The sequence below is a fragment of the Hyaena hyaena genome, unplaced genomic scaffold (assembly GCF_003009895.1).
Source record: "Hyaena hyaena isolate Hyena2069 unplaced genomic scaffold, ASM300989v1 scaffold_211, whole genome shotgun sequence".
NCBI lineage: Eukaryota > Metazoa > Chordata > Mammalia > Carnivora > Hyaenidae > Hyaena > Hyaena hyaena.
Window position 1 is genome coordinate 895,047 of NW_024080847.1, and position 22,221 is coordinate 917,267.

Consider the following 22,221-nt stretch of genomic DNA (forward strand, 5'->3'; position numbering starts at 1 on the left):
GCCTGGGGTGGACCGAATTCACATTTTCAAAAGCAAATCAGCAGCGTCCTAGCAGGACTATACAGTTGACTCAAATAACACGGGTTTGAACGGTGCCGGACCACTTATGCATACACACACGTACGTATTCATACAATACAGTGCTGTAAACATATTTTGAGATTTTCTCTTTTCTGGTGTATCGGTTAGAATACTGTATATGTGACCTAACCTACAAATCCACGGTTTATGTTATCAGTAAGGCTTCCAGTCAACAGCTGGCTATTGGTAATTAAATTTTGGGAAGCCAAAAATTACACACAAATTTCTGGCTTCGCCGAGGGGGGGGGGTTGGTGCCTATAAGCCCTGCTCTGTTCAAAGGTCACTGTACTCAGTGCCGCCGTAGCATGAGAGCAACCATAAAAAACAAATGGATAGGTGTGCCTGCGTCCCCACACTTTATTTATGGACGCTAAAATCTGAATTTCACAGAATTTTCACCTATCACAAAATACTATTAACTTTTTCCTAACCATCTAAAAAATGTAAAAGTCATTCTTAGCTCATGGGCAAAAAGAAAATGGGCATATGACTCTAGTCTGCCAACCCCTGATCTAAAATCAGCCAAGAGATTTAGGGAACCTGCCTGGCGGGGGCTCCGGATCCACTCCTTCTGGGGCCTGTGTCTCCTGCCTCTGCAGCCTGCTTTCTCTCCTGCAGCAATCCCCCCACGGCCGACACACGACCATCTTTTGAACAACCTCCAAAGTAGCCTCTGCCTTGGTGAAGACAGAGGATGCGTCTCAGGGCTAACAGGGTGGTGTGGCGTAGAGACCCGAACTTGGAGGATAAGGAGTGGGGGGGGGAGGGTATCCTCTGTAAACTGGTCAGAACCCACTCCTCAACAAGAACAGGGAAGAGCTTCCCTCCAGCTAAAGGGGAAAGCAAAATGGTCTCCACTGATCACATCAAACACAGAAGTTCAATAAATACCTGCCTTTGGTTTTTATCCACATCCCAGTGAGGTGACACAGAGCCTGAGAGAAAGAACCTGTTCCAAGCCCCAGGCAGGGAGCAGGGACCAGCCAGACCCTTAGTCCTCGTCTCTGTCCCTCTCTCACTGCCCTGATCTGGGACTTCAGCTGAAAAAGCTCGGTGTCCCCAGCAGGGATCCTGGTATCCCCCCAGGGCCCCTTAGACCAGCATGAGAAACTTTCCTCACTCCATGGTGACAGGGACATCTTCCACGTCTCGTGGCACGGCGCTCTGAAGCTCACGCCTGATCTCGGGGGAGAGCTGCGGATGGGGCTGGAGCCGGAGCAGCTCCAGGAGGGCCTCTTTCTGGTCTGTGGCCAGGTCTGCCTTGTAGCGCTGGACCAGAGTCAGGAGACACTGGTGCCAGAGCACGGGCAGTTCGCGCCTCTCCGTCCGGAAGCCCAGGAAGTGGAAGACCAGGGCGTCTAGCACCCGGTAGGGCAGTGCGTACTTCTTATCCAGCAGCAGGCGCAGGAAGATGCTGTTGGCACCACTGTATTCCATCTCGGCGATTTTCAGCATGGCAGCACTGGCGGGGAAGGGTTCGTGGTGGGGAAGATGCTGGAGGGAAGGCCGGCTCTCCCCCATGCCTCTTCCCCTCTCCTTCTCTGCTGGTCCCCCACTGTGCTATTCTCAGCGGGCCATCTCAGGCCTTCTTCCCACCTGCCCAAGCTTCTACTCCGCGGCCTCAGTTACTAGCTGTCTACAGATTCACCCTAAGTCCCTACTTCAGGCTCAGCCTGCTCGCCTCACTATCTGGCTAGACTATTTTCAAGCACCTGCAGATCTCCACCCCTAACATACTCTCTTCTCATGTTCCCTGTTCGTTCATTCAACTATTTACTAAGCACCTACCACGTGCCAGGCAGGGCTCCTGTTTTGGGGGAATTTACGTTCCGGTGGAGTAGTGACACATTCAACAGCTTACACAAGCCATGGACCTAGGGCTGTTCCTAGCTTCTTCCCCACTGTGTCCATGCCCCCCAGTCCTGGGATTCTCCTGTCTGAATCCCTCCTGACTAGCGGTCCTCCTCACCACCCCCACTACCTGGAGTGCAACACAGGGATGGAGCATTTGGTGATGATGCTCCCCACGATGATGGCTTCCCGGAGGGTACAGGTGCCAGACTCGCAGAGTGGGATCAGGATCCCTGGGGAGGGTCAGAGGGGAAGGCACTTTGAGCCCAGGGTGAAAGGAAAGAGCTATAGAAGCCACCCTCCACCTCCACCGACAGACAGCCATCTCCCTGCACGCACGCTGCTTCTGCCTGCAGGAGCTCCGGCCCCTCCCTCTCTCAGTGGCCCCAGGTCCCCACCTTTAAACCAGGCTCCAGGCTTGAACAGAGCCTTCTTGAGCGCCATGTAGAGGTGGAAGTTGAGTCGTTTGTATTCAGCGATGTCATCTCGTACCCGGGGCAGCAGGACAAGGTTGTAGAAGCGCTGGGCCATGCGTTCCTTGAGGTTAGAGGCGAAAATCCTATTTTGGGGAAGATATAGGGGGGATTCCAGGTCACCTGATAGCCTGGAGCTGGCCCTTTAAATTCACTGTGGATGGTGCACACAGGAGATTCGAGGATATGCGGAGCGAGCTGTGCGCACGCAGCACCCGACACGTCAGAAAGGGAACAGGAGGGGCTATAAGGGGTACCCACACAGTGTGAATGCCCCGTCTTTGGGAGAGCCAGAGCTCTCTGCCATTCGCCTTCCTTCCCGACACGGGTTCTCTCCACCAAGCTATCCCAAGAGACCAGAGCATGCCCAGGGAGCTACAGACTTCGGAGGCCACCTGACACACCAGGGGTCATGCCCTGGGAGTTCTAGGGCCTTCATCTGGATACTCATCACAGGAAGAGTCTCAAAAAGGTCCTGGCCCCAAAACACGGAAACGGGAAAAGTTGGAAAAACAGTGACCTACAGAAGCACAAGACAGAGCTCTGGGCCAAAGGTAAATGCAGTGGCAAAGGCAGAGAAAGCCTGTAACCCCGCACCCAGCATTTACCTACAGCCCCCAGGCCACCCGAACCCCCGTCTACTCCACCTCGTGGCTTGGTACATGGCAGCTGCTGTCCAGGCCTCGGGTTCTGTGACGTAGAGGATCTGCTCCCAGTTGGAGAGTGCAGGGATGATCTTGAAGGCCTTGGGCAGCTTCCCACTGCGGTACTTAGATAACACCTGCAGACATGAGCACAAAATCATCACTGTCTAGGACACGGATGTCGTGCGCCGTTTGCCAGGTGCTTTTCACAGATTAGCTCGCTCAATCCTCACAACAACCCTGAAGGATGTGTCATCAGCACCCTCATTTTCCAGACGGGGAAACCAAGACCAGAATTAAGTAGCCTTCCCCAAGGCCACCATGTCCCTGAGTGGCAGAGGAGGAATCTGAACCCACTCAACTTGGGCTCTTGGTTTGCTCTTGGCCATCATGCCTCACATGTATGAGACGTGGGCACCCAAAGCCTCAGTGGGAGCCCACGGCCCCTGGGAGGGTAGTCCATCATGGCTCTCCGCTCGGCTCTTACCTCCCGGACCCCTCTGTAGACCTCCAGAACGCGCGGGTCCAGCTGCGGCATAGGGAAGCCTGACACCTCTGACATAACCGTCTCAACTTCAGTCTGCTTCTCAGTCAGCTTCTCCATGATGATGTCAGCCAGCGTGCGCCTAGGAGTAAGGAAGGTGCGGGAGGGAAGTGGGGAGGGCTGTGGCCAGTCCAGGAAGCTCTACACTCCCTGCACAGGGAGCTCCCATACACCTGTGATCCTGCTGGAGGTGTGGCCCTAGTCTCCCTGGGCCACAGAATCCAGGCAGGGTGCAGAGGACCCCAAAGTCACTTGACCTGGGTTCAAATTCTGGCTCTTTGTCTCCCTATATGACTCTGGGCATGCTCCTTGGTCTCTCTAAGCCTCAGTTTCCTCGTCTGTGAAGCAGGGATAACAGTACCTACCTCAAAGAGTCACCGTAAGGATTACACGAGTTAATGTACGTCCAGTACTTGGGACTGTTAGTGCATGGCCAGCAGGCAGCAAGCGTTGCCTATTTCAAACACAACACACTCACCACACGCCGGTAGCATGTTGAGGACTCTCCAATGACAAAATCCCAGTCTGACCTCTCTAGAGTGTCAGACACATCTCAGTTTTTTACCAAAACTTTGAGTAGCTGGAGCCATTAAGGAGAAACTATGACACAAACATCCCCTCAATTTAATTAATTAAAATTGAGGGGAATATTTCTAAGATTATGATGTTTCTCTCAGGTTCCTTACACAGCGCATGTCAAACGTAACTATATCGCGATACTTCAGAATTATGGTCACCATGCGCTCTGGTGAAATCACGCTGAGGTATATTTAAAATGGCTCCCATTTTCTCAACTGCAGGTGCTGAGGCAGGACTTTCCAGATGTTCTCCCATGTAGTCAGTGCAACATCTCAGAGAGGTGTCTTTACTGCTATTATTCGGACACAGGAACTGATACCCAGGCAGGGTCAATAACTCACCCAAGCTCTCACAACTCGCAAGTAAGGAGAGTCGAACACTGGGCTTTCAGGTTCTAAAGTTCAGGTACTTTTATACAATTCTGTGCCCAAACAAAATGGGCCTCTTACTGATGAGCTCACATGGGTCTGGATTTGCTTTCAGAAGGTGGCAGCCATTTCTCAAGACTGTCAAGAGCCCATTTCTGGTAGTTTTCCTTTTATTGACTGCAAGCTATAAAATCACCCCACCAATCCTGTCAGAGTGGTACGTTACAGGGACACCTGGGTGGCGGTCAGTTAAGCGTCCAACTCTTGATTTTGGCTCAGGTCGTAACGTCACAGTTTATGAGACCTAGCCCCCACGTTGGGCTGTGCACTGACAGCACGAATCCTGCTTGAAATTCATTCTCTCTCTCTCTCAAAATAAATATTACAAAAAACCAAAAAATGACGTGTTACAAAGGTGTTCTGAGGCACTGAGTGAGAACTGGGAGGCTCTCCGTCAGGACAGGCACACGAGCCCAGGTACGCTGTCCTCTGTGACATCTATTTCAGCCGCTGGGCATCAGTGTGGGAAGTGGGCTCGTATCCTCACTCTGCTCTCAAACAAGCGGCCGCACAATTTATCCTTCAGCTGCCCTGTCTTTTCTCAGTATTATCAACAACAAGAGATGCATTAACCTCAGAAAAGCCCAAGAACCAAGAACAGTGTCCAGTGTCACAGGGTCAGAATGAACTAGCTGAGGACCTTTATCCTTTAGATTCTTCTCCCCTGGGTCAAAGTCGATGGGCTTAAGAGCTTGATCACAGGAGCTTACATGCCTGCATAATTTGGAGCTGTCATTTACTATACATGACAATAAATTGTCCTTCTAACTTAGGGTGATTTTGCCCACAAGGGAACATTTGGCAATGCCTGGGGACATTTTTTGGTTACCGTGATGGGGGAAACGTCACTACTGGTATCCAGTGAGGGGGAGTCAGGCATCCTGCTAACCATCCTACACTGCACAGGACAGCCTCCACAAAAAAAGAATTATCCAGCCCAAAATGCCAGCCACACCGAGGCTGAGAAACCCTGGATGAAGTAAAGCTGAGAGTATGAAAGATCTGGCCAAGGAAATCGAATGTAGCACTAAGAAAACTAAGCATACCAAGACCAAATGCAATGAGACGGGTTGCCCCAGAGGCATGAGAAAAGGCCCTGCAGCTGTTTCCCCAGGCAGTCTGGGCAGTTCTCCAAGAGGTGGACAGATGGGCAGGAGGTCAAGGTCATTTTCACTCAGATAGGTCCTTTGACGATGGGCCAATTTTGCCAAGCTGGTTCCCCACAGCTAGCCATGCTCGGACCCTTCCCAAAGGCAGGGAATCAAGTCTGTCAGGACACATGCTTCCCCGCAGCGAGGTGCCCCCGGGACCCACCACCCCTATCGCCCTACCTGGCAGGAGGGTTCTTGTTCATGAACATCTCAATGGCACGCTCATCCTCAGGGTCCACGACCACTTCTGCATGATGGCCTGCCCCTGTCATTGTAGCAGCCTTCTCCAGGGTGGGCCACTCCTCGTCCTCATCATCTGATCCATCCTGTGGGACCCCCGGACCTGGAAGAGATGACATGCATGAGCAAGGCAAGTGGTGGGTAAGGGATGTAGAGGTCAACTCAACCTTACCCATCCTGCACGTGCAGGCCTCATGTGGCTTGTAGCACATACAGATGGCTGCAGTGGAAGTGACGATGCACCCGCTAGCTCTCTTCCCAAGGCCTTACAGTCTTGAGAAACAAAACGGACAAAGGAGATAGTCCTTTGAACCTGTGTCCTGGTCCTGTGAACCAAGGAGACAGTGATGCCAACGAATAACTGCTGACACACCACAGTCAGGCACATAGCAGGAACTATTCTAAAAACTGTACGTAACTTTCCTAACACCAAGGAGGAGGTGCTCTCATTCTACCCACTTGGAGAAGGGGACACGGAAGCACAGGAAAGTTAAGTAACTTGCCTAAGGCAGGTAGCCTGGGTTTAGACTGTGCATTCTTCACCTCTGCTCTACACACTGTAAGGCTCCATGGTAGGCCAAAATGAGTGGCAGAGGCATCGTATACCACGGGCACGCAGAAGGTGGTGAGAGCACAGGATGGCGAGGCTCTGGAGAGGCAGTGTGGGAGTTGGAGGAGTGTGCTCAGACCCGGGTAACAACACTGACAGGAGGGCTTGGTTACAAGAGTATCTGATAGGCAGCTGCAAGACCTAAGATTAGATGGGTAAAGCCGGACTGTGGAGGGCCTTGAGGCCAGGCAATGGAGTTCAGATTTCAACGAACAACCCATTTTTATAACTGATTACTGGATGGCTTCAGCCGGCTGGCCATTTAGAAAAGGATGTAATAGTCACGCAGAAAGATAAAATACTACACATGACTAGCTCGTTAAGAACAAAAGCAGTGTGTGATAAAAGCTAAATGGAAGAGGGGGATGCACCAGGCGTTTTGTCTCCACACGCTGACAAATCTCAAATCTGTGCTTGTAGGTAGATTTCCCTCTACTCCAGACACTAACTCTAGCCCCCTCCTGCCCTGCAGCTCTGGGATGACCCCCAGGCAATTCAAATCTCACTTGCCATCTACTGAACTCACTCTTTCCCTCCTAGGTCTACACTGCTCACCGTTCCACATCTAAGTAAACTGCACTACCATCCATCCGTCGCTAAGCCAGAACCTGGCAGGCCTGCCTCATCCCCTCCCCACCCTTCCCCTCCCAACACATAATTACCAAGTCCTATTTAAGTCTACTTCACACACTCTCTCTCAAATCCTTCACAGCTTTGCCTAGGCCTAGGTCGGCATCATCTTTTGCCTATATTAGTTCAACAGTCCCCTAATTGGTTTCCATATTCTCCAATAGCCTCCCAGTCTTTAGGATAGCTTTAAATCCTGAACACAGCCTCCAAGTCTTTTGTAGATTTGGCTCCTACCTACCTTACTACCATTAACCCATTCATCGGCAAACACTGAGTGCCTACTAGGTGAGGCGCTGTTCGGAGTGCTGAAAAAATTAATGTAAAAGAGAAACTTGCAGGGCTTATGTTTTAATGAGGGTGACAGACGATACTAAATATCAAAAGAAGACAGGTGCTATGAAAAAAGACATAAGGCAGAGAAGGTGGGAGTGTGGAAATGGGAGAGGTGGGTGTGTTTCTGTTTTTAATGGAATGGCCAGGGCAGCCTCTCTGAGAAGGCGAAGAATCAGGGAAATAAGTGGACAGGGTTATGAAGACAGAAGGAATAACCTGGGCAAAGCCCTAACTTACTATGTTTAAGGAATAATAAAGCCTGTATGGATGAAAAGGGCGAGGAGAGAGTGGAAGAGGTCAGACTGGCAATGGGCAGATCATGCAGGTCTCTGTAGTCTTGTAGCTGTTGAGTTGAGAGTGTACTGGAAGGCAGATGGGATACTAATTAGGAAGCTACTACAGTGATTCAGGTGAGATATTATGGTGGCTCTCAAACAGGACTGTGTTCTGAGGTGATGAGAAGTGATCTACCTCTGGATATATTTTGAAAGCAGAGTCAACAGGATTTGCTAACAGCTCAGATGTGGAGAAAGAGAGGGGTTCAAGGCTTCTGTCTTGAGCCAATGGGAGGAAACCACCCTATTAACTGAGATGAGGAAGACAGTGGGAGGAGCAGGTTTGGAGAGCAGATCAGGATTTCTGTTTTGGACATACTGATTTGAGATATCTATGAGACTTCAAATTGGAGATGCCAAATAGGCGGTTGAAACAGAAGAATGTGATTTTCATGTTAAAGATCCAGGCTAGAATACAAAGTTGGGAGCACTCACCAAATAGAAGACACTTAAAGCGTGAAACCGAGGACAGCACCAGAGAAGAGCGGTGAACGGAAGAGTTCCAGAAACTGAACCTTGCGGCACATCAGTGATAAGAGTGTGAGGACAGAAGAGGAGTCAGCAAAAGATGCTGAGACGTGAGGAAGTAGTACAACAGGAATGTGATGGCTTAGGAGCCAAGTACAGATACTGAAGCCAGGAGGCCAGTGTTCAATGGTGTCAAACACTGCTCTCAGGACCAAGGAAAGATGAGATCTGAGAAACAAATTAAACAATTCAGAGGTCAACACTTCCACCCTAGTAATAAAACACCATCTTTTAATTAGTTCCTCTCCCTCTTTAACACCTAAACAACATTGTTCTTTCTCCTCAAAGCACTCACCACTCATTATTCAGGTCTCATCACAAATCTGGGAAGCCTGACCCTCAAAAGTAATGCTACCGTTACAAAAGAAACTCTATTTTTGTTATCGTGACATGTATTATCCTAATAGTTGTCTCTCTGTTGGGCTAGGCTGCAAGATCTTGAAGTCAGGCACATGTCTATGTTGTTTTCTTCTTTACTCAAACCGTCTGAACCCCTGGCACAGTACAAAGCACACACCAGATATCCCAGAAGTATTTACAGAACACATAAACGTTAGGAGTGCGTTGCGGCGTGAGCAATTACTCCCTGTTGGTCTAACTTCGAGGATGCCCAGAAGCGAGTACTTAAAACTACAAGTGGGCAAGGAGGGCTCGGACTACTCTAAATCTGCTCCAGGGCCGGGTCTCCCATTTCATTACCTTTACAAGGGAGTAACGCAGATCCCTTATTTACCTTATTTTTTTCATTCCAAACTCTTCCCTGCCGGATACTTTTGCCAACTACCTTTCTTCTCCACAACTAACCACCCTTTTCCTGGCACCTACCCCCTGCCGCTCACCCAGCCGCGTGGTGCGCTCCCGTGGCGCTGCAGGCTTGTCCCCTGTCCCATGCTCGGCCTCGAGCTCGTCCTGCTGCTTCCGCGCTTGTTGCAAAATCCGTCGGGTTAGCCTGGGCCCCACATACTCTTCCTCCTCTTCTCCGGTACCGCGACCCCGCCGCTTTTGCCGGGACCCTGCCCGCACCGCGTCCCCAGCCAGGATCTGCTCGGCCAGGGGCGCATGTTTCTCCTGACCTGCGGCTCCTCGAGCCGCCTTGAATTTGGGCATTTCTCCGAAAAACTTTGCTGGAGAAGTTCACACGTGGGGACAGGAGGAAAAAGCCTAGAGTGCGCTTGCGCCACGAACTTTCAGGTCCCAAGAGCCTCCCCCTCCGAAGTTCACAGCGCCACCTAGCGTCCGGAGGCCAGGAGTGCCATCAGCGCCGCCACACCCCCTAAATAGCTCACGGGTCCTGGAGCTGGATTCCCGAATAGTCTCATTGCACTTAACGTTGGCTTATCGAATTGGTGGCAGTCCGAGCGATGACTTTCTCCCTTCATGAATCTAGGACCTCTGTGTCCAGCAAAGCGTGAACTTGGAGCTGGGAGCCAGAACGTCACCGGAGGCCTCACCGAGGAGGTGGCTAGACCTGCTCCTGCCCGTCGTGAGCACGTCGGCTGGGCGCTCTGTTTTGACGTCATTTCCGGTGCTCCTCCCTCGGCCGAAGCTTGCTTTAGGGGGCTTCGCTTGGTGTAGGCGGCTGGAGAACGCTGCAAATCAACTGTTTGTTCCCGCCAGCCCTGCTGGTCCGATACCATGGGAGTGACTTGGTAGGACCGCAGGGGACTTTGCAGGGAGGCGCTTGGGGTCGGGAAAGGCCCTCGGAGCCTGGAGGGCACCCGGGAGGAGGATCGGGACCAGGGTCTGCCGCCCCGCACGAGCTGAGCAAGATGTCTCCGGAATGTGTGGGTGAGGAGGACACTGGCAGGGCTGCGGTTTCTCCGGCCTTGTTTGCTTGGAGATGCTCCCGTTCTTTCTGGAAGGCGGCAAGTGAAGGGGTTTATTACAGGAGCCCATCGGTGGTTGTGTACCTCCTTCCCTTTTTCTTCCTCCCCATGAGGCCATAGGGCTGCCCCGAGTGGAATTTAAGGGTCGGAAATAGGATGTCTGAACTAGGACTCAATCTGCAGGCGAGGCTGGAGGGGGTGGGCGATAGGCAACGAGGAAACCATCTTTTGTAGGTTTTCTCCTGCTGCTGCCTACCGCCGCCTAATGCAGTTGAGACCAGCCCGTGTCTGGTTCTGGTGTGGCCGTTTTAAGATCTTCAGTCCAGAGAAAAAGCAGCTGCTGGGAGTTAGATTGTGGTTCAGGCACGTCACCTTTTCAGGATCCGTCTCCCTCTATGTTTAATTACATAGTCTAGTTTTTATGGATTTTTTGCCTCTTGAAATGTAAGTCAGGGTGGCAGAGAAAGGTATGGGCCTACTGCTCTTGCAGGCATGAGTTCCAAAATGGTAGATTTCAGGGATTGCTTTGTTTTGTCTTGAATATCAGTATTCATATCTTTCTAGGCAGAAAGGGCTGGAGGCCAGGATCTCTGAAGTCAGTGGTTGGAGGCCTCTTGTATAGGAGCCTGTGGGAACGACTCTTTCCAGTAACTCCGGTTCTTTGTTGGTTTGTCTGTGACCGTCACCTTTGTTTTCTACAGTGGACCTCATGAGCCTCTTCTAAGTCTTCTAGGGAAAGGGGATGTGTGAGGGATGGAATGAAAAGTTTGTAGTATAGTGGCTTGGAACCCTGGGAGCCCCTGTTCTTTCAGTAGAAGACAGAGGGATTGAGCTGGGCTGTCAGTCTGTTGGGACACTTATCAAGTTTTTCACACTCCTAGAACTTCTGACTCCCCGCCTTATACCACTTTCACAATGTATCACAATAAGGCGTAACATCATCCTGGCTTATGAGTGCTTTTTCTGATAGAGAGTCATGCCACTTTTTAGTAACAACAGGACTCCATTCTTAGAAATTCATTTAGTTGATCATAAAGTAAGGTAGTGTCTTCCAAAATTCAACAGCATGTGGTTTTTTATATAGCTAGGTATCACCTGTACTATTTATTAATGTTTTCTTTTGAATCCATTTCTTTTCCTTAAAAATATTTTTAACAGGCAATTACATCCCTAAGGAAGCGGTCTAGTAGAGCACAGACATGGAGCCAGCTTGCCTGGCTTTGAGTCTTGGCTACACTACACCAAGCTGTGTGGCCCTTTGTGAATTACTCAAACCCTCTCCACTTCTGTTTACTCATTTGTAACAAGGGGACAATTAACAGCTCATCTTCTAGGGATTTTGGGAGGATTCAAAGAGTTAATTCATCTAAAGGCCTTTGGGAACCGTCTGGCACATGGCTTGTGCCTGATGATTGTTACCTACTACTCTAAAGGGGAAGCCAGTTTTACTTACCGTAGAAGGAAATCTTGAACGTTTTTATTTCATTGTTTTGATTAATTTCGTGTCCATACTGTTGCCTCTCACTCCTAAAAATTATAAACTTAAGGCTTGCATTCTCATTGATCCTGGCGCTGTTGAGTAGAAGTTTCCACATGACAGAAATGTTCTACAACGGTGTTGTCTAATACACTGGCCTGTAGTCACATGTGGCTCTTGAGCCTTAGAAGTGTGGGTAGTGCAGCTGAGGAGCCGAACTTTTAATTTAACTTAGTTTATTAGTTTTAGTGTAAATAGCCCCATGTGGCTTGTGGCTACTCTACTGGACAGAGCCCGTTCAACGTGTTAGAGACTTGGTAAAAACATAGTATCCACAAATTGAAGTGTTCCTGATAAAGTCAAAACTGAAGGACTTGAAAAGGATGTCCCTTTCTCATGTGACTTAATGTTAGCGAATGCCCAGTCTGTGTGCCACCTAAAACCTTCCTTTGAACCTTGGCCCACATGTCACACTTGGGAAAGCAGTGTGAGAAGCTGGTGTGAGTGTCCTTAGAGCTGTGCTATAGTTCTTAGTGGAGCTCTCATGGACTCTGAGCCTCTATCTCCTTGTCTCATTAAAACAAGAGAGAGGATCAGGGTAGGTAGCTCTTAAGGTAACTCCTGGCCCCGAAGAGCTCTGAGTCTGTGGGCAAACGAGTGGCTCAAGGAGTGTACACGAGCTTCTGGATACTGATGATTGGGTCCTCTTCCTTCCAGTGTGTCCCAGATGCCTGTGGCTGAGGGCAAGAGTGTGCAGCAGACGGTGGAGCTCCTCACCCGGAAACTGGAGATGCTGGGGGCAGAGAAGCAAGGAACATTTTGTGTGGATTGTGAGACCTACCACACAGCCGCCTCCACTCTTGGCAGCCAAGGTCAGTGAGATGGGTCTGCAGGATGGCTGGAAGCTTGTCTTGGAGTTGATTGACATTCAGGCTCATTGAAATCTTTATGCTCTTTTGCAAAGGGTGGTATTGCTGAACATGTGGCAGATGAGTTTCTGAATTCGTTAATTCTTGGTCCCTCATCTCTTTTACTGGGCCTATGCTTTAGTCTTTTTGCACTTCTCACTTTTAGAGCTGTGTTTCTTGGGGGATTGGTCACTGGCTAACTGCCTCTGCATCTGATCACCTGGGTTACTTGTTAAAGGTACAGAGTCCTGGCCCTGCCTCCCGACTGACTGGATGGAGCTACAGGCCTCAATTGCAGTTCAGCCAGCTCCCTTGAGGATCATTTAGCACCTTTTTTGAGTTTGAGAAAGACTCCTTTTAGGCTCAGAAGTCTTTGTATATGATTCTTTTACAGTTTTAGAACGTTTAGAACTTTCTACAGAAGGGCTTTCTGATTCCTGCACCTAGCTAGTAGTCTTGGATACCTCATTGGCATAACCTTGACCATTCAATCAACTTTCATTTTAAACCTATTGAGAGGTGAGATGGACTGTGGGTGATTGGTGGTGGTGATAGACAAAGAATTTTTTTAAAAGTTTATTTATTTTGAGAGATAGAGAGAAAATGCGAGTGAGGGGAGGGGCAGACAAAGAGGGAGAATCTCAAGCAGGCTCTGCGCTAACAGCCCCTCGTGGGGCTTGAACTCACGAAATCATGAGATCATGACCTGAGCCGAAATCAAGAGTCGGATGCTTAACCAGCTGAGTCACCCACCACCCCAAGAGAATCTTGGAATGTGAGTTAGGGAACCTGAGTTCTCTTAGTTGTGGCTCTGCAGTTTCTTGACCTAGGACAGTTCCCAAAGCACAGTGGCTAAGAGCCTAGATCGTGGAACCAGAGAACTGAGTCCTGGTCACATACTAGCTGCAACTTAGCTGTAACTAGTCCCACAACCTTTGACTGTTTTCTTTGCTGGTCATTTGCCTTTACTCCATAGATCCATTACCCTCACTTTCCCTTCAGACATTTGCCAGGCCCTTTTTTAGTTATGTTTGGCCAGTGAGGGGCACTGGGGAAGAGTAGAGGACAGAAGAAGGGAGAGCACAGTATCTCCTCTCCCTCAGCTTTGGGCCATGTCCCTGGGTCTCTGGCTGTGGCTGTATCTCTTCCTTGGTTTTAGCCCCCGCTGGGTGGCCCTCCTGCCTGGCTCTAGTGACAGCACATCTTCTCTTTCTCCTTCCAGCCTTAGGGATGGACATCCCTGTGTTCCTAATATTTGGGCGGCCTCACCATTTGTTTATTTTTTCAGTTTTTCCAACCCTTGTATTTTGTTCCCTGTATTAAATCCCTTCTAATGAAACCATTTGCTATGGGCTCTGTTTCTGTACCTCCCTAGGACAGTTCTGTCATTTGTACAATGAAAACATCATAGTACTGACTTCCTAGTGTTGTGCTAATTAAATTAGTATGTGCAAAGCACTTCAAGTTGAGTTTGTAAGTGTAATAAATATTTGATAAGTTAGAGCTCTATGGAGTTTCAGCATCAGTAAAATAGTGTTACCGTTAGCTTTGCCTTCAGTAGGAAGGAAGGATGTAGGAATTAATAGAGATCATTGTTATGAAAGCATTAGGAAAACAAAAACATTTGTGCATGCATGTAAGATGGCATACTACTTCTGTGACGCCACGTGTTACGTGTTACCGGGTCTGTTTTCCTGATCTGATCTTTACTCTTCCAGGAGGTACAGTCTAGTTGGGGAGAGGACACGTTTGTGGCAGACAGTGGGGTAGAATGGAAGCCGCAATAAACTTGAGGTCGAGAGGCCTGGATTGGCGTTCCCGTTCTGTTCCTTCCTGGCTCTGTGCTTTTGGAGCACAAGTTCTCACAGGGACCAGCATTAGCATCATCCGGAGGGCTCAGTAACACAGATTGCTGGGCCCCTCCCAGGGATTCCCACTCAGTAAGCAATGGGCTAGGACAGAGAATTTGCATTTCCAGTGAGTTCCCAGTTGGTGGTGCTGCTGCTGCTGGTCCAGAGCCCATTAGTTTCCTTTTCCTTGTCTGTAATGGGGACAGCAACACTGCTTCTGCTTGCTTCACAAGCCTGTGCTGATACAGAAATACGTTGTTGTGATTTAAAAAATACTAGTGTCAGGCACCTGGGTGGCTCAGTCAGTGGAGCATCCAACTTTTTTTTTTTAATGTTGTTTTTTTTGAGAGTGCGTGCATGCTACCGTGCAAGGGAGGGGCAGAGAGAGAGGGGGATGGAATCCCAAGCAGGCTCTGCACTGTGAACACAGAGCCCAGTGCAGGCCTCGGACCCACAAACCATGAGATCATGACCTAAGCTGAAACCAAGAATCGGATGCTTTACCAACTTAGTCACCCAGGCACTCCAAGTGTCAAACTCATGATTTTAGGTCAGGTCATGATCTCACAGTTCATGAGATGGAGCCCCTCTTTGGGCTCAGCATTGCCTGCTTGGGATTCTCTATCTCCCTCTCTGCCCCTCCCCTGCTCGCAAGCTGGCTCGCTCTCTCTCTCTCTCTCTGTCTCTCTGTCTCTCTTGCTCTTGCTTTCTCGCTCTCAAAATAAATAAACTTAAAAAATTAAAAAACCATTGTCTATAAACAACTGGTAATACCTTCATTAAAAAAAGCCTCAGTTGACTGTCAAAATATTTTCATGACAGTAAGAACACTCTCAGACTTCTATAGTATGAATTAAGTAATTACAGTGAGTTTGCACAAGAACAGAATGACAGATCAGCTTTGGATGTCGTTGTTTGTTCTTTTTGAGGGTTGAAATGTTTTGCTGTGGATTTAGCAGGGGCTGAAAGGTATGAATTGGCAGCAAGCAGTTAGGAGGGATGTGGGGGGAGGTTGGTACAGGGTCTTTTGAGTTCTGGAGGCCTGTAGAGGCCCCTCTGCTCCATCTCCTCTTTTCCACTGTTAAGCTCTCATCCTTGCCTAGAATATCTTTCCTTCTCAGTGTGGCTGAACTCTACCCTCTCTTCATAGTGTACGTAGTCCTCTTTCCTCTATAAACATGTTTTCTGCTGACTCTTGCCCACTTTGATCTCTTCCTGCTCTGGTCTTCCTTCCAAAAAGGCTTCTGGTCTATTCCACATAAGCACTTTGGTCTTTCACCTGTTGCCAATGAGAGTGTCTGCTTCCTGATGCCAGCTGCTACATCCTCTATTTAAACCTCTTAAACCTGCCTCTTAAACCCTAGCACAGTGCTGGAGATAGTTAAGTACTTAAAAAATATTTGAATAGATAAGTCTTAAATACTTGGGATTGTTGTGGTCTATCCATTGACTCTTGTATGGGGGGGGGGCAATTGTTTTCCATTCCTCAGTTAACCAAATATATGTAAATTTCCTTCCTTTTTGCCGAAAAGCTCTAGTAGTAATTAACGAGAAAGCTCAGTTTTCAGAGATTACAAGGGGTGACTGGGGCTTGAAAGTAGACCTTCTGATTCCAGATCCTGAGTTCTTTCTATGATTGTTTCAATTGCTTCCCAAGTCAGCTGATGTCTTAAAGTACTCCAAGCATTCATCATTGCCTTCAGAGCAAAGGCCATACTTCTTGAGGCATGGAAAACAAGACTTATCAGACCTTCACTCTGGCCTACCTTTCCAGCCTGAAGCTCAGATCCTCCCCTCTGCTGCTTCTGTGGGACCACCTCTGTGCCTCAGGGAGGAGGTCAAGGGAGGAAGGGATGGACAGCAAAGAGCATTTGCTTCATTTGGTGTACTCAAGTGCTGTGAATTTTACTTCATTGTCCTTATTCTGGAAGAAATGATTATTCAGAAGACACTGAAGTCTGTGTGGGTCATTGGTCATCATCATTGATCATCGTCCTAAAGCGTCCATCTGTGAGCCCATCCCTCAACTTAAGAACTAAGCTGTTAGCGGGGCGCCTGGGTGGCTTAGTCGGTTAAGCGTCCGACTTTCGCTTAGGTCATGATCTCACGGTTCGTGGGTTCGAGCCCCGCGTCGGGCTCTGTGCTGACTGCCAGCTCAGAGCCTGGAGCCTGTTTCAGTCTGTGACTCCCTCTCTCTCTGACCCTCCCCTGCTCACGCTGTCTCTCTCTCTCTCTCTCCTAGAAATAAATAAAACATTTAAAAAAAAAAAAAGAAATAAGCTGTTAGCAATGCTATCGAAGTTCCCTTGTGCTCCTCGCGTTTTCTGTAGAGCGAGGTTTTCCCACATGCTGCCTTGCCTGCCGTTCTTTTCCCTTCCTCTCTGGAAAAGACTGTTGGTGAGGGGATTCCCCCCTGCCCCATCTCCTTCCAAGATCACCGAAGTAATGGCAAAATGCCATCTGGCCTGGTTCCACACCTTTGACTCTGTTCTGGGGTTTGCAGATGAAGGTCTCGATGCCGATAGGATCTCTGTCCCCGCAGGTCAGGCTGGGAAGCTGATGTACGTGATGCACAACTCAGAGTACCCTTTGAGCTGCTTCGCCCTCTTTGAGAATGGCCCTTGCCTCATTGCTGACACCAACTTCGATGTGCTCATGGTGAAGCTCAAGGGCTTTTTCCAGAGTGCCAAGGCTAGCAAGATTGAGACCCGGGGTACCCGGTACCAGTACTGTGACTTCCTAGTGAAGGTGGGCACAGTTACCATGGGGCCCAGTGCCCGAGGCATCTCCGTAGAGGTAAGACCTTGGGGAAATAGCAGTGTATGTTAAAGGGCTCTCTTGATTTCCACATCCCTCTGAATGCAACCAGGTGTTTGTGTGTCTCCCTGATCCCTGTCTCCAGGGCATCTGTTCTCCTTGTCCTCACATCTTTTAGCCTTTCTTTAATCATGCAGGCTCTGGCCCAGGGTGGGAATGGGAAGCTGGGGTCACAACAGGTAGAGACTGTCTTACTGGAGAAGGGAAGGGATAGTCGAGGGAGATCAGTGAATTGTGATGTGGAGGGACTGGTCACCCATCACAAGGACTGGAGCAGACCAGGACAACTTTTGGTGCAGGTAACTTTTGAAAGGTGGCCCCTAAATCGTGTACCTATATACCTCTCCACAGTACACTATAAAATATGTCTGAAAGGTTGTATAGCAGAGATGAGCCTTTCCTTTTGACATGCTGTCAGTTCTCTTTAATGATGGAAAGAGGCGTGCATGTGGTGACTTTATCTCTGGGGTGTATATTGAAGACAACAAAGAGAGAGTGTGGTAGTAGCTGGCTTTGGGACCAATGAAATTCTTCAATCTATAGGTTAAGCTATAGGGCCTGCTTTTTGAAAGTGTGTGACTTAGGAAGCAAGCGAGGCTGAAACACACAAACTTAAATTTTTTAAAAAATATTTATTTATTTTTGAGAGAGAGAGACAGAGCATGAGCAGTGAAGGGCTGGAGAGAGAGGGAGATACAATTTGAAACAGGCTCCAGGCTCTGAGCTGTCAGCACAGAGCCCAACGTGGGGCTCAAACCCATGAACCATGAGATAATGACATGAGCTGAAGTCTGATACTTAACTAGCTGAGCTACCTAGGTGCCCTTACACACAAACTTTTTATTACCATTACTATTTATACTTGAGAGAGGGTGCTGGTGGGGAGGGACAGAGAGGCAGAAACACAGAATCTGAAGCAGGCTCCAGGCTCTGAGCTGGCAGCAAGTCCCACAAGGGGCTCGAAGTCACCAATTGTGAGATCATGACCTGAGCTGAAGTTGGACACTTAAACGACTGAGCCACCCGGGCGCCCCCACACAAACTGTTTTTGAAGTTAGCCTTTAAGAGATGCCATTAAAAACGCCCAGATTGCTCTGGAAATTCAGGCCAATGAGAGCGTTGCCTTTGGGGATTGGGATGCTTTCTGCAGGAGTAGCATGTAAAGAGGGACTTAGAATTTATAGATGTGGGGATAGGTAAGTCCCACAAGGTATTCCAGGTGGAGAAAAGGGCCTTAGCAGGAATTACTGCTTTGAGACTCAGGGACCTCTGGGGCCAAGTTTCCTGACCCCATTTAGCTTGTGATACACCCTGCATTTGCTGAGACCTACTGGGAACTCACTGTTCGCTTATCCTTTACGTTTCCAACTTCATAGTACAAATACATCCCAGTTATTCCTTTACTTGTTTTTTTTTTATGGTTAATTATTTTTTCTGCTATCTCTCTCTGGTGAAAAATTAGGAGAAAGGAATGAGAAAGTCTAAGATGTATAACCTTTGGCCCCTGCCACATGTTTGGGAAATTACTTCTTAGGGTTAAGTGGGGTCTATCTTGGGAGTAATGTTTGGTCTTGAAAAACTTCAGAGTATGTGTATCTACTTTGCACCCTATGGATACATGCACACACACATGCACACACACACTCTCACACACACACGCTTTCTCTCTCTCTCTCTCTCTCTCACACACACACACACACACTCACACATACCGATACATAAACACATTTTCCTGAGAGCTCCTCAGATCTTCATGCAACATAGCAGAGACTATACAGTTCTGAGACCATCATAAGGGGCCTGGGTCTTGTGGGTCGGGCTGTGGGTTGATAACTCTCAAGATGAGAAAGTCACAGACACCTAAAGGGAATGATGCTGGGTGTGTCGAATCCCTGGCATTTGGGTTGACTATTTCCGGTGCATCAACACTGTGTTGGAAGGTGTGCATCTTTCGCTGGGGGTTGGGGAAGATTGAGAGCAGGGCGCCAGAGGTGCAAGAGAAGCGGAAGACCTTGTCCTTGCCCTCACTTACCTTTGTTCTCTGTTCTTTTGGTCCCCAGGTGGAGTACGGCCCCTGTGTGGTAGCTAGCGACTGCTGGAACCTGCTGCTCGAGTTTCTACAGAGTTTTCTAGGCAGCCACACGCCGGCGGCTCCTGCAGTGTTTGGGAACAGACACGATGCCGTCTACGGCCCGGCAGACACCATGGCCCAGTACATGGAACTCTTCAACAAGATCCGCAAGCAGCAGCAGGTGCCCGTGGCTGGCATTCGCTAGTGGCCGGCAGCTGCCCAGCTGATCTCTGCCACCAGGGGGACTGCACAGGAGGCGCAGGTGCCGCACCCCAGAAACCCAGGGCACACACGGAAGCTTCCCTCCCTCTTCCCGGCTGTGACTGTTGTTCTGGGGATTTGGACTTCCCTCCCCTGACCCTCACACACAGCCCCCCAGCTGCTGCTTCACCCCACGCCTTACTGGACTTGGCCTGTTCTCAGGAACGGTAATTATGAAGAGTGGAGAAGTGTGGAGCTTTCCTGCTTTAGGGGAAAAGGTAGGACAGGGCTGTCCCCGCCTAGTGTTGGTGGGGAAAGCAGTCTGTACCTCCAGCTCTTGAGGATTTGGCCGAGGCCCGCGGTGGACAGGTGGGGCTCGGCGGTAATAAAGGCCTCTTCTCTCCCCGACTGCAGGATGCAGTTGGGCCTCTCCTGGAGAAGGGGCAGGAGGCGTAACTCCGTGTGATGGCTATCATTTTCTGACCTGCTTGCTGAAATGAATTGTGGGTTGACTTTTCTAGGATGTTGCCTGAGTCTCCCTCTGACATCTTTCCATTCTGTTGTGAATTAGATTAAGCCACAGGCTAAGTTGCTGTAACAAAGAGAATCAAAACTACAGTGGTTTTTAGTAGAAGTTCATTTTTTGCTCTTCTGATAGTACAGATGTAATCAGATGGTTCAGGACAGATTTAGCTGTACAAGGTCACCAGAACTTCAGTTTCCTTCTGTCTTGTTGTTCAGCCAGTCTTGGAGTGTTGACCTTGCCCTCAAGGCCAAAGCAGACTCATCAGCTCTGTGTCTACAGTACACCAAGGAAAGAGAGAACAAAGCACTTTCTTTTTAAAGGCTACGACCTGGAGACTTTCAGTGTGGCCACACTTTGCTGAAAGGGATGCTGGGACACAAGCCCCTTATTTGGGTGGCCATGTGTCCAGTTAAAACTCAGGAGCTTCTGTGACTAAAAGATGAAGGAGAAAATGGATGTGGGGCCCCAGTCAGGGGCCTCTGCTACTTGGAGCTCAGTGGCTATGCCCAGGAGTGGCTTTGGTTGCTATTTGGAGAGCACCCTGTGTAACTAAGCCATTTGTCATGAATTGCATTGGGTTAGGGCTGATGCCAGAGTCACTTGTGGATCTAGCTGGCTTAGTCACCCTGGGCAGTCACTTCCTCATCCCTCACGTAAGGATTCACGGTGTCCTGAGCAATTTGTCCTCATCTCATTGGAGCCTCCAGGCTGCTCATTTAACTTAACATTGCCTGCTCATCCCCCTCCCGCCACAGAAATGTTCAGTTGGGCCAACGTTGATATATCCAGTCAGGGGTGGCCTCAGGAAACCTGTTACTGTACACACTCCAGAGTTGTCCTCAAGGATTCTGTCCCTCATTGAAGGTACCTAAGAGAAATTACTTCAGATCTAAAGGCTCTACAACAAGAATTAGGTAGTGGTCATGTTTCCCTTTTAGCTTTGGCTGGCAGGAAGCTCGATTCGACTTTGCAACTGCAGGACCTGCCCTCTGCATTTTTTGTTCTCCTTCTCCTCTGGCTGTTTTGTTTGTTTCTTTGTTTTGTTTCTGCTTCTTAAGTTGAGGTATGTTTTAGATGTCATTTACACGCAATAAAATGCATAGATCCCATGTTTTTGGCCTTCTGATTTATATTTGTTCTTGTCCAGCTTTATCTGTTTGTATTTTTCTGTCAGCTACCTCAAATCATTTTTGAGATAGCTGTTTGAATATAATGGATTCTTGAAAATATACAGAAATTGAGTGTGGTAAATATGATTCTAGATTTATGCATTATCAGGAGGGATTCCGTTCTCTAGAAAGTAAGTAGTATAAACTCCCTAATTATACTTTGCCTTTTATTATTTTATCTTTATTTTTTATTTTGTTTTGAGAGAGAGAGAGTGCTAGTGGGGAGAGGGGCAGAGGGCAAGAGAGAATCTTAAGCTGCCTCCACGCTCAGCATGGAGCCCGATGGGATCACATCCTGAGCTGAAATCAAGAGTTGGGCGCTCAACCCGCTGAGCCACCCAGGTGCCCTGTACTCTGCCTTTTAGACACAATCTTCGTTCCTACATTTCCAGCATTCTTCACTTCTTTTCCCTTATTTTGAGCACACATTTAACCAGCTTTGGGTCCGGGTAGCACCAGATCAGGCTTTCTGAACTGCCACTTCAGGTTCTTTTGTCTATGTCTGTCCTTTGTGTCGATTAGAGAAAGTTTATAACCAGAGGTAGGTAATGCATTTCTTCATTTAGTATGGTTCCATTAGCTGAGTTGCCAAAACTGAAGTGGTAACTGGTGGGAAGGGTCCACATGTCCTCTCGCTCTTGTGTGCAAGTGTGAACGGGACTTTCAAAAGAAGATTAGGATTGTCAGTGTATGATTTTTGAAAGTTCACGTTAAATGAAAGTGTAGGAGCATTAGTATAAATTTAGGGGGAAAAGGGCATGGCGATCCTCATTTTATAAATGAAAACTTAAGTGCAGCTAGTAATGGGGATGCCATATTTTGGGGTTTAAATTTGTTGTCTTTCCTTCTATACTGAACTGTCTTCTTACATCTCCTGCCTCTGTTTCCCGATGCTTTGCCCCTCTCCCCATCCGTAGCCACCCCAAAAGAGCATAAACTGGGAAATTT

The 22,221-nt window shown here is 48.7% G+C and overlaps 2 protein-coding genes across 2 annotated transcripts; one reads left to right on the forward strand and one right to left on the reverse strand.

Moving 5' to 3' along the window:
- Positions 1–961: 961 nt before the first annotated feature.
- BYSL (bystin like) lies at positions 962–9,535 on the reverse strand. The gene is made up of 7 exons (XM_039242592.1): positions 9,268–9,535; positions 5,933–6,095; positions 3,538–3,676; positions 3,054–3,187; positions 2,332–2,492; positions 2,064–2,166; positions 962–1,544 (listed from the first exon to the last, which is right to left on the reverse strand). Exons 1-7 carry the CDS (start codon positions 9,533–9,535, stop codon positions 1,199–1,201), a joined length of 1,314 nt encoding a protein of 437 aa, XP_039098523.1. The 3' UTR covers positions 962–1,198.
- A 402-nt stretch (positions 9,536–9,937) lies between these two features.
- MED20 (mediator complex subunit 20) lies at positions 9,938–21,213 on the forward strand. Its single transcript, XM_039242597.1, has 4 exons — positions 9,938–10,077; positions 12,449–12,603; positions 17,032–17,285; positions 19,367–21,213. Exons 1-4 carry the CDS (start codon positions 10,064–10,066, stop codon positions 19,580–19,582), a joined length of 639 nt encoding a protein of 212 aa, XP_039098528.1. The 5' UTR covers positions 9,938–10,063; the 3' UTR covers positions 19,583–21,213.
- Positions 21,214–22,221: the final 1,008 nt, after the last annotated feature.

Excerpts from the sequence above, each read along its gene's own strand:
- BYSL (XM_039242592.1), bottom strand. The coding sequence starts at position 9,535 with ATGCCCAAATTCAAGGCGGCTCGAGGAGCCGCAGGTCAGGAGAAACAT. Across the intron at positions 3,188-3,537 it reads TCTACAGAGGGGTCCGGGAG|GTGTTATCTAAGTACCGCAG; the intron begins GTAAGAGCCGAG and ends TCATGTCTGCAG. Across the intron at positions 2,493-3,053 it reads GCCATGTACCAAGCCACGAG|GATTTTCGCCTCTAACCTCA; the intron begins GTGGAGTAGACG and ends TCCCCAAAATAG.
- MED20 (XM_039242597.1), top strand. Across the intron at positions 12,604-17,031 it reads CTCCACTCTTGGCAGCCAAG|GTCAGGCTGGGAAGCTGATG; the intron begins GTCAGTGAGATG and ends CTGTCCCCGCAG. Across the intron at positions 17,286-19,366 it reads CCCGAGGCATCTCCGTAGAG|GTGGAGTACGGCCCCTGTGT; the intron begins GTAAGACCTTGG and ends TTTGGTCCCCAG.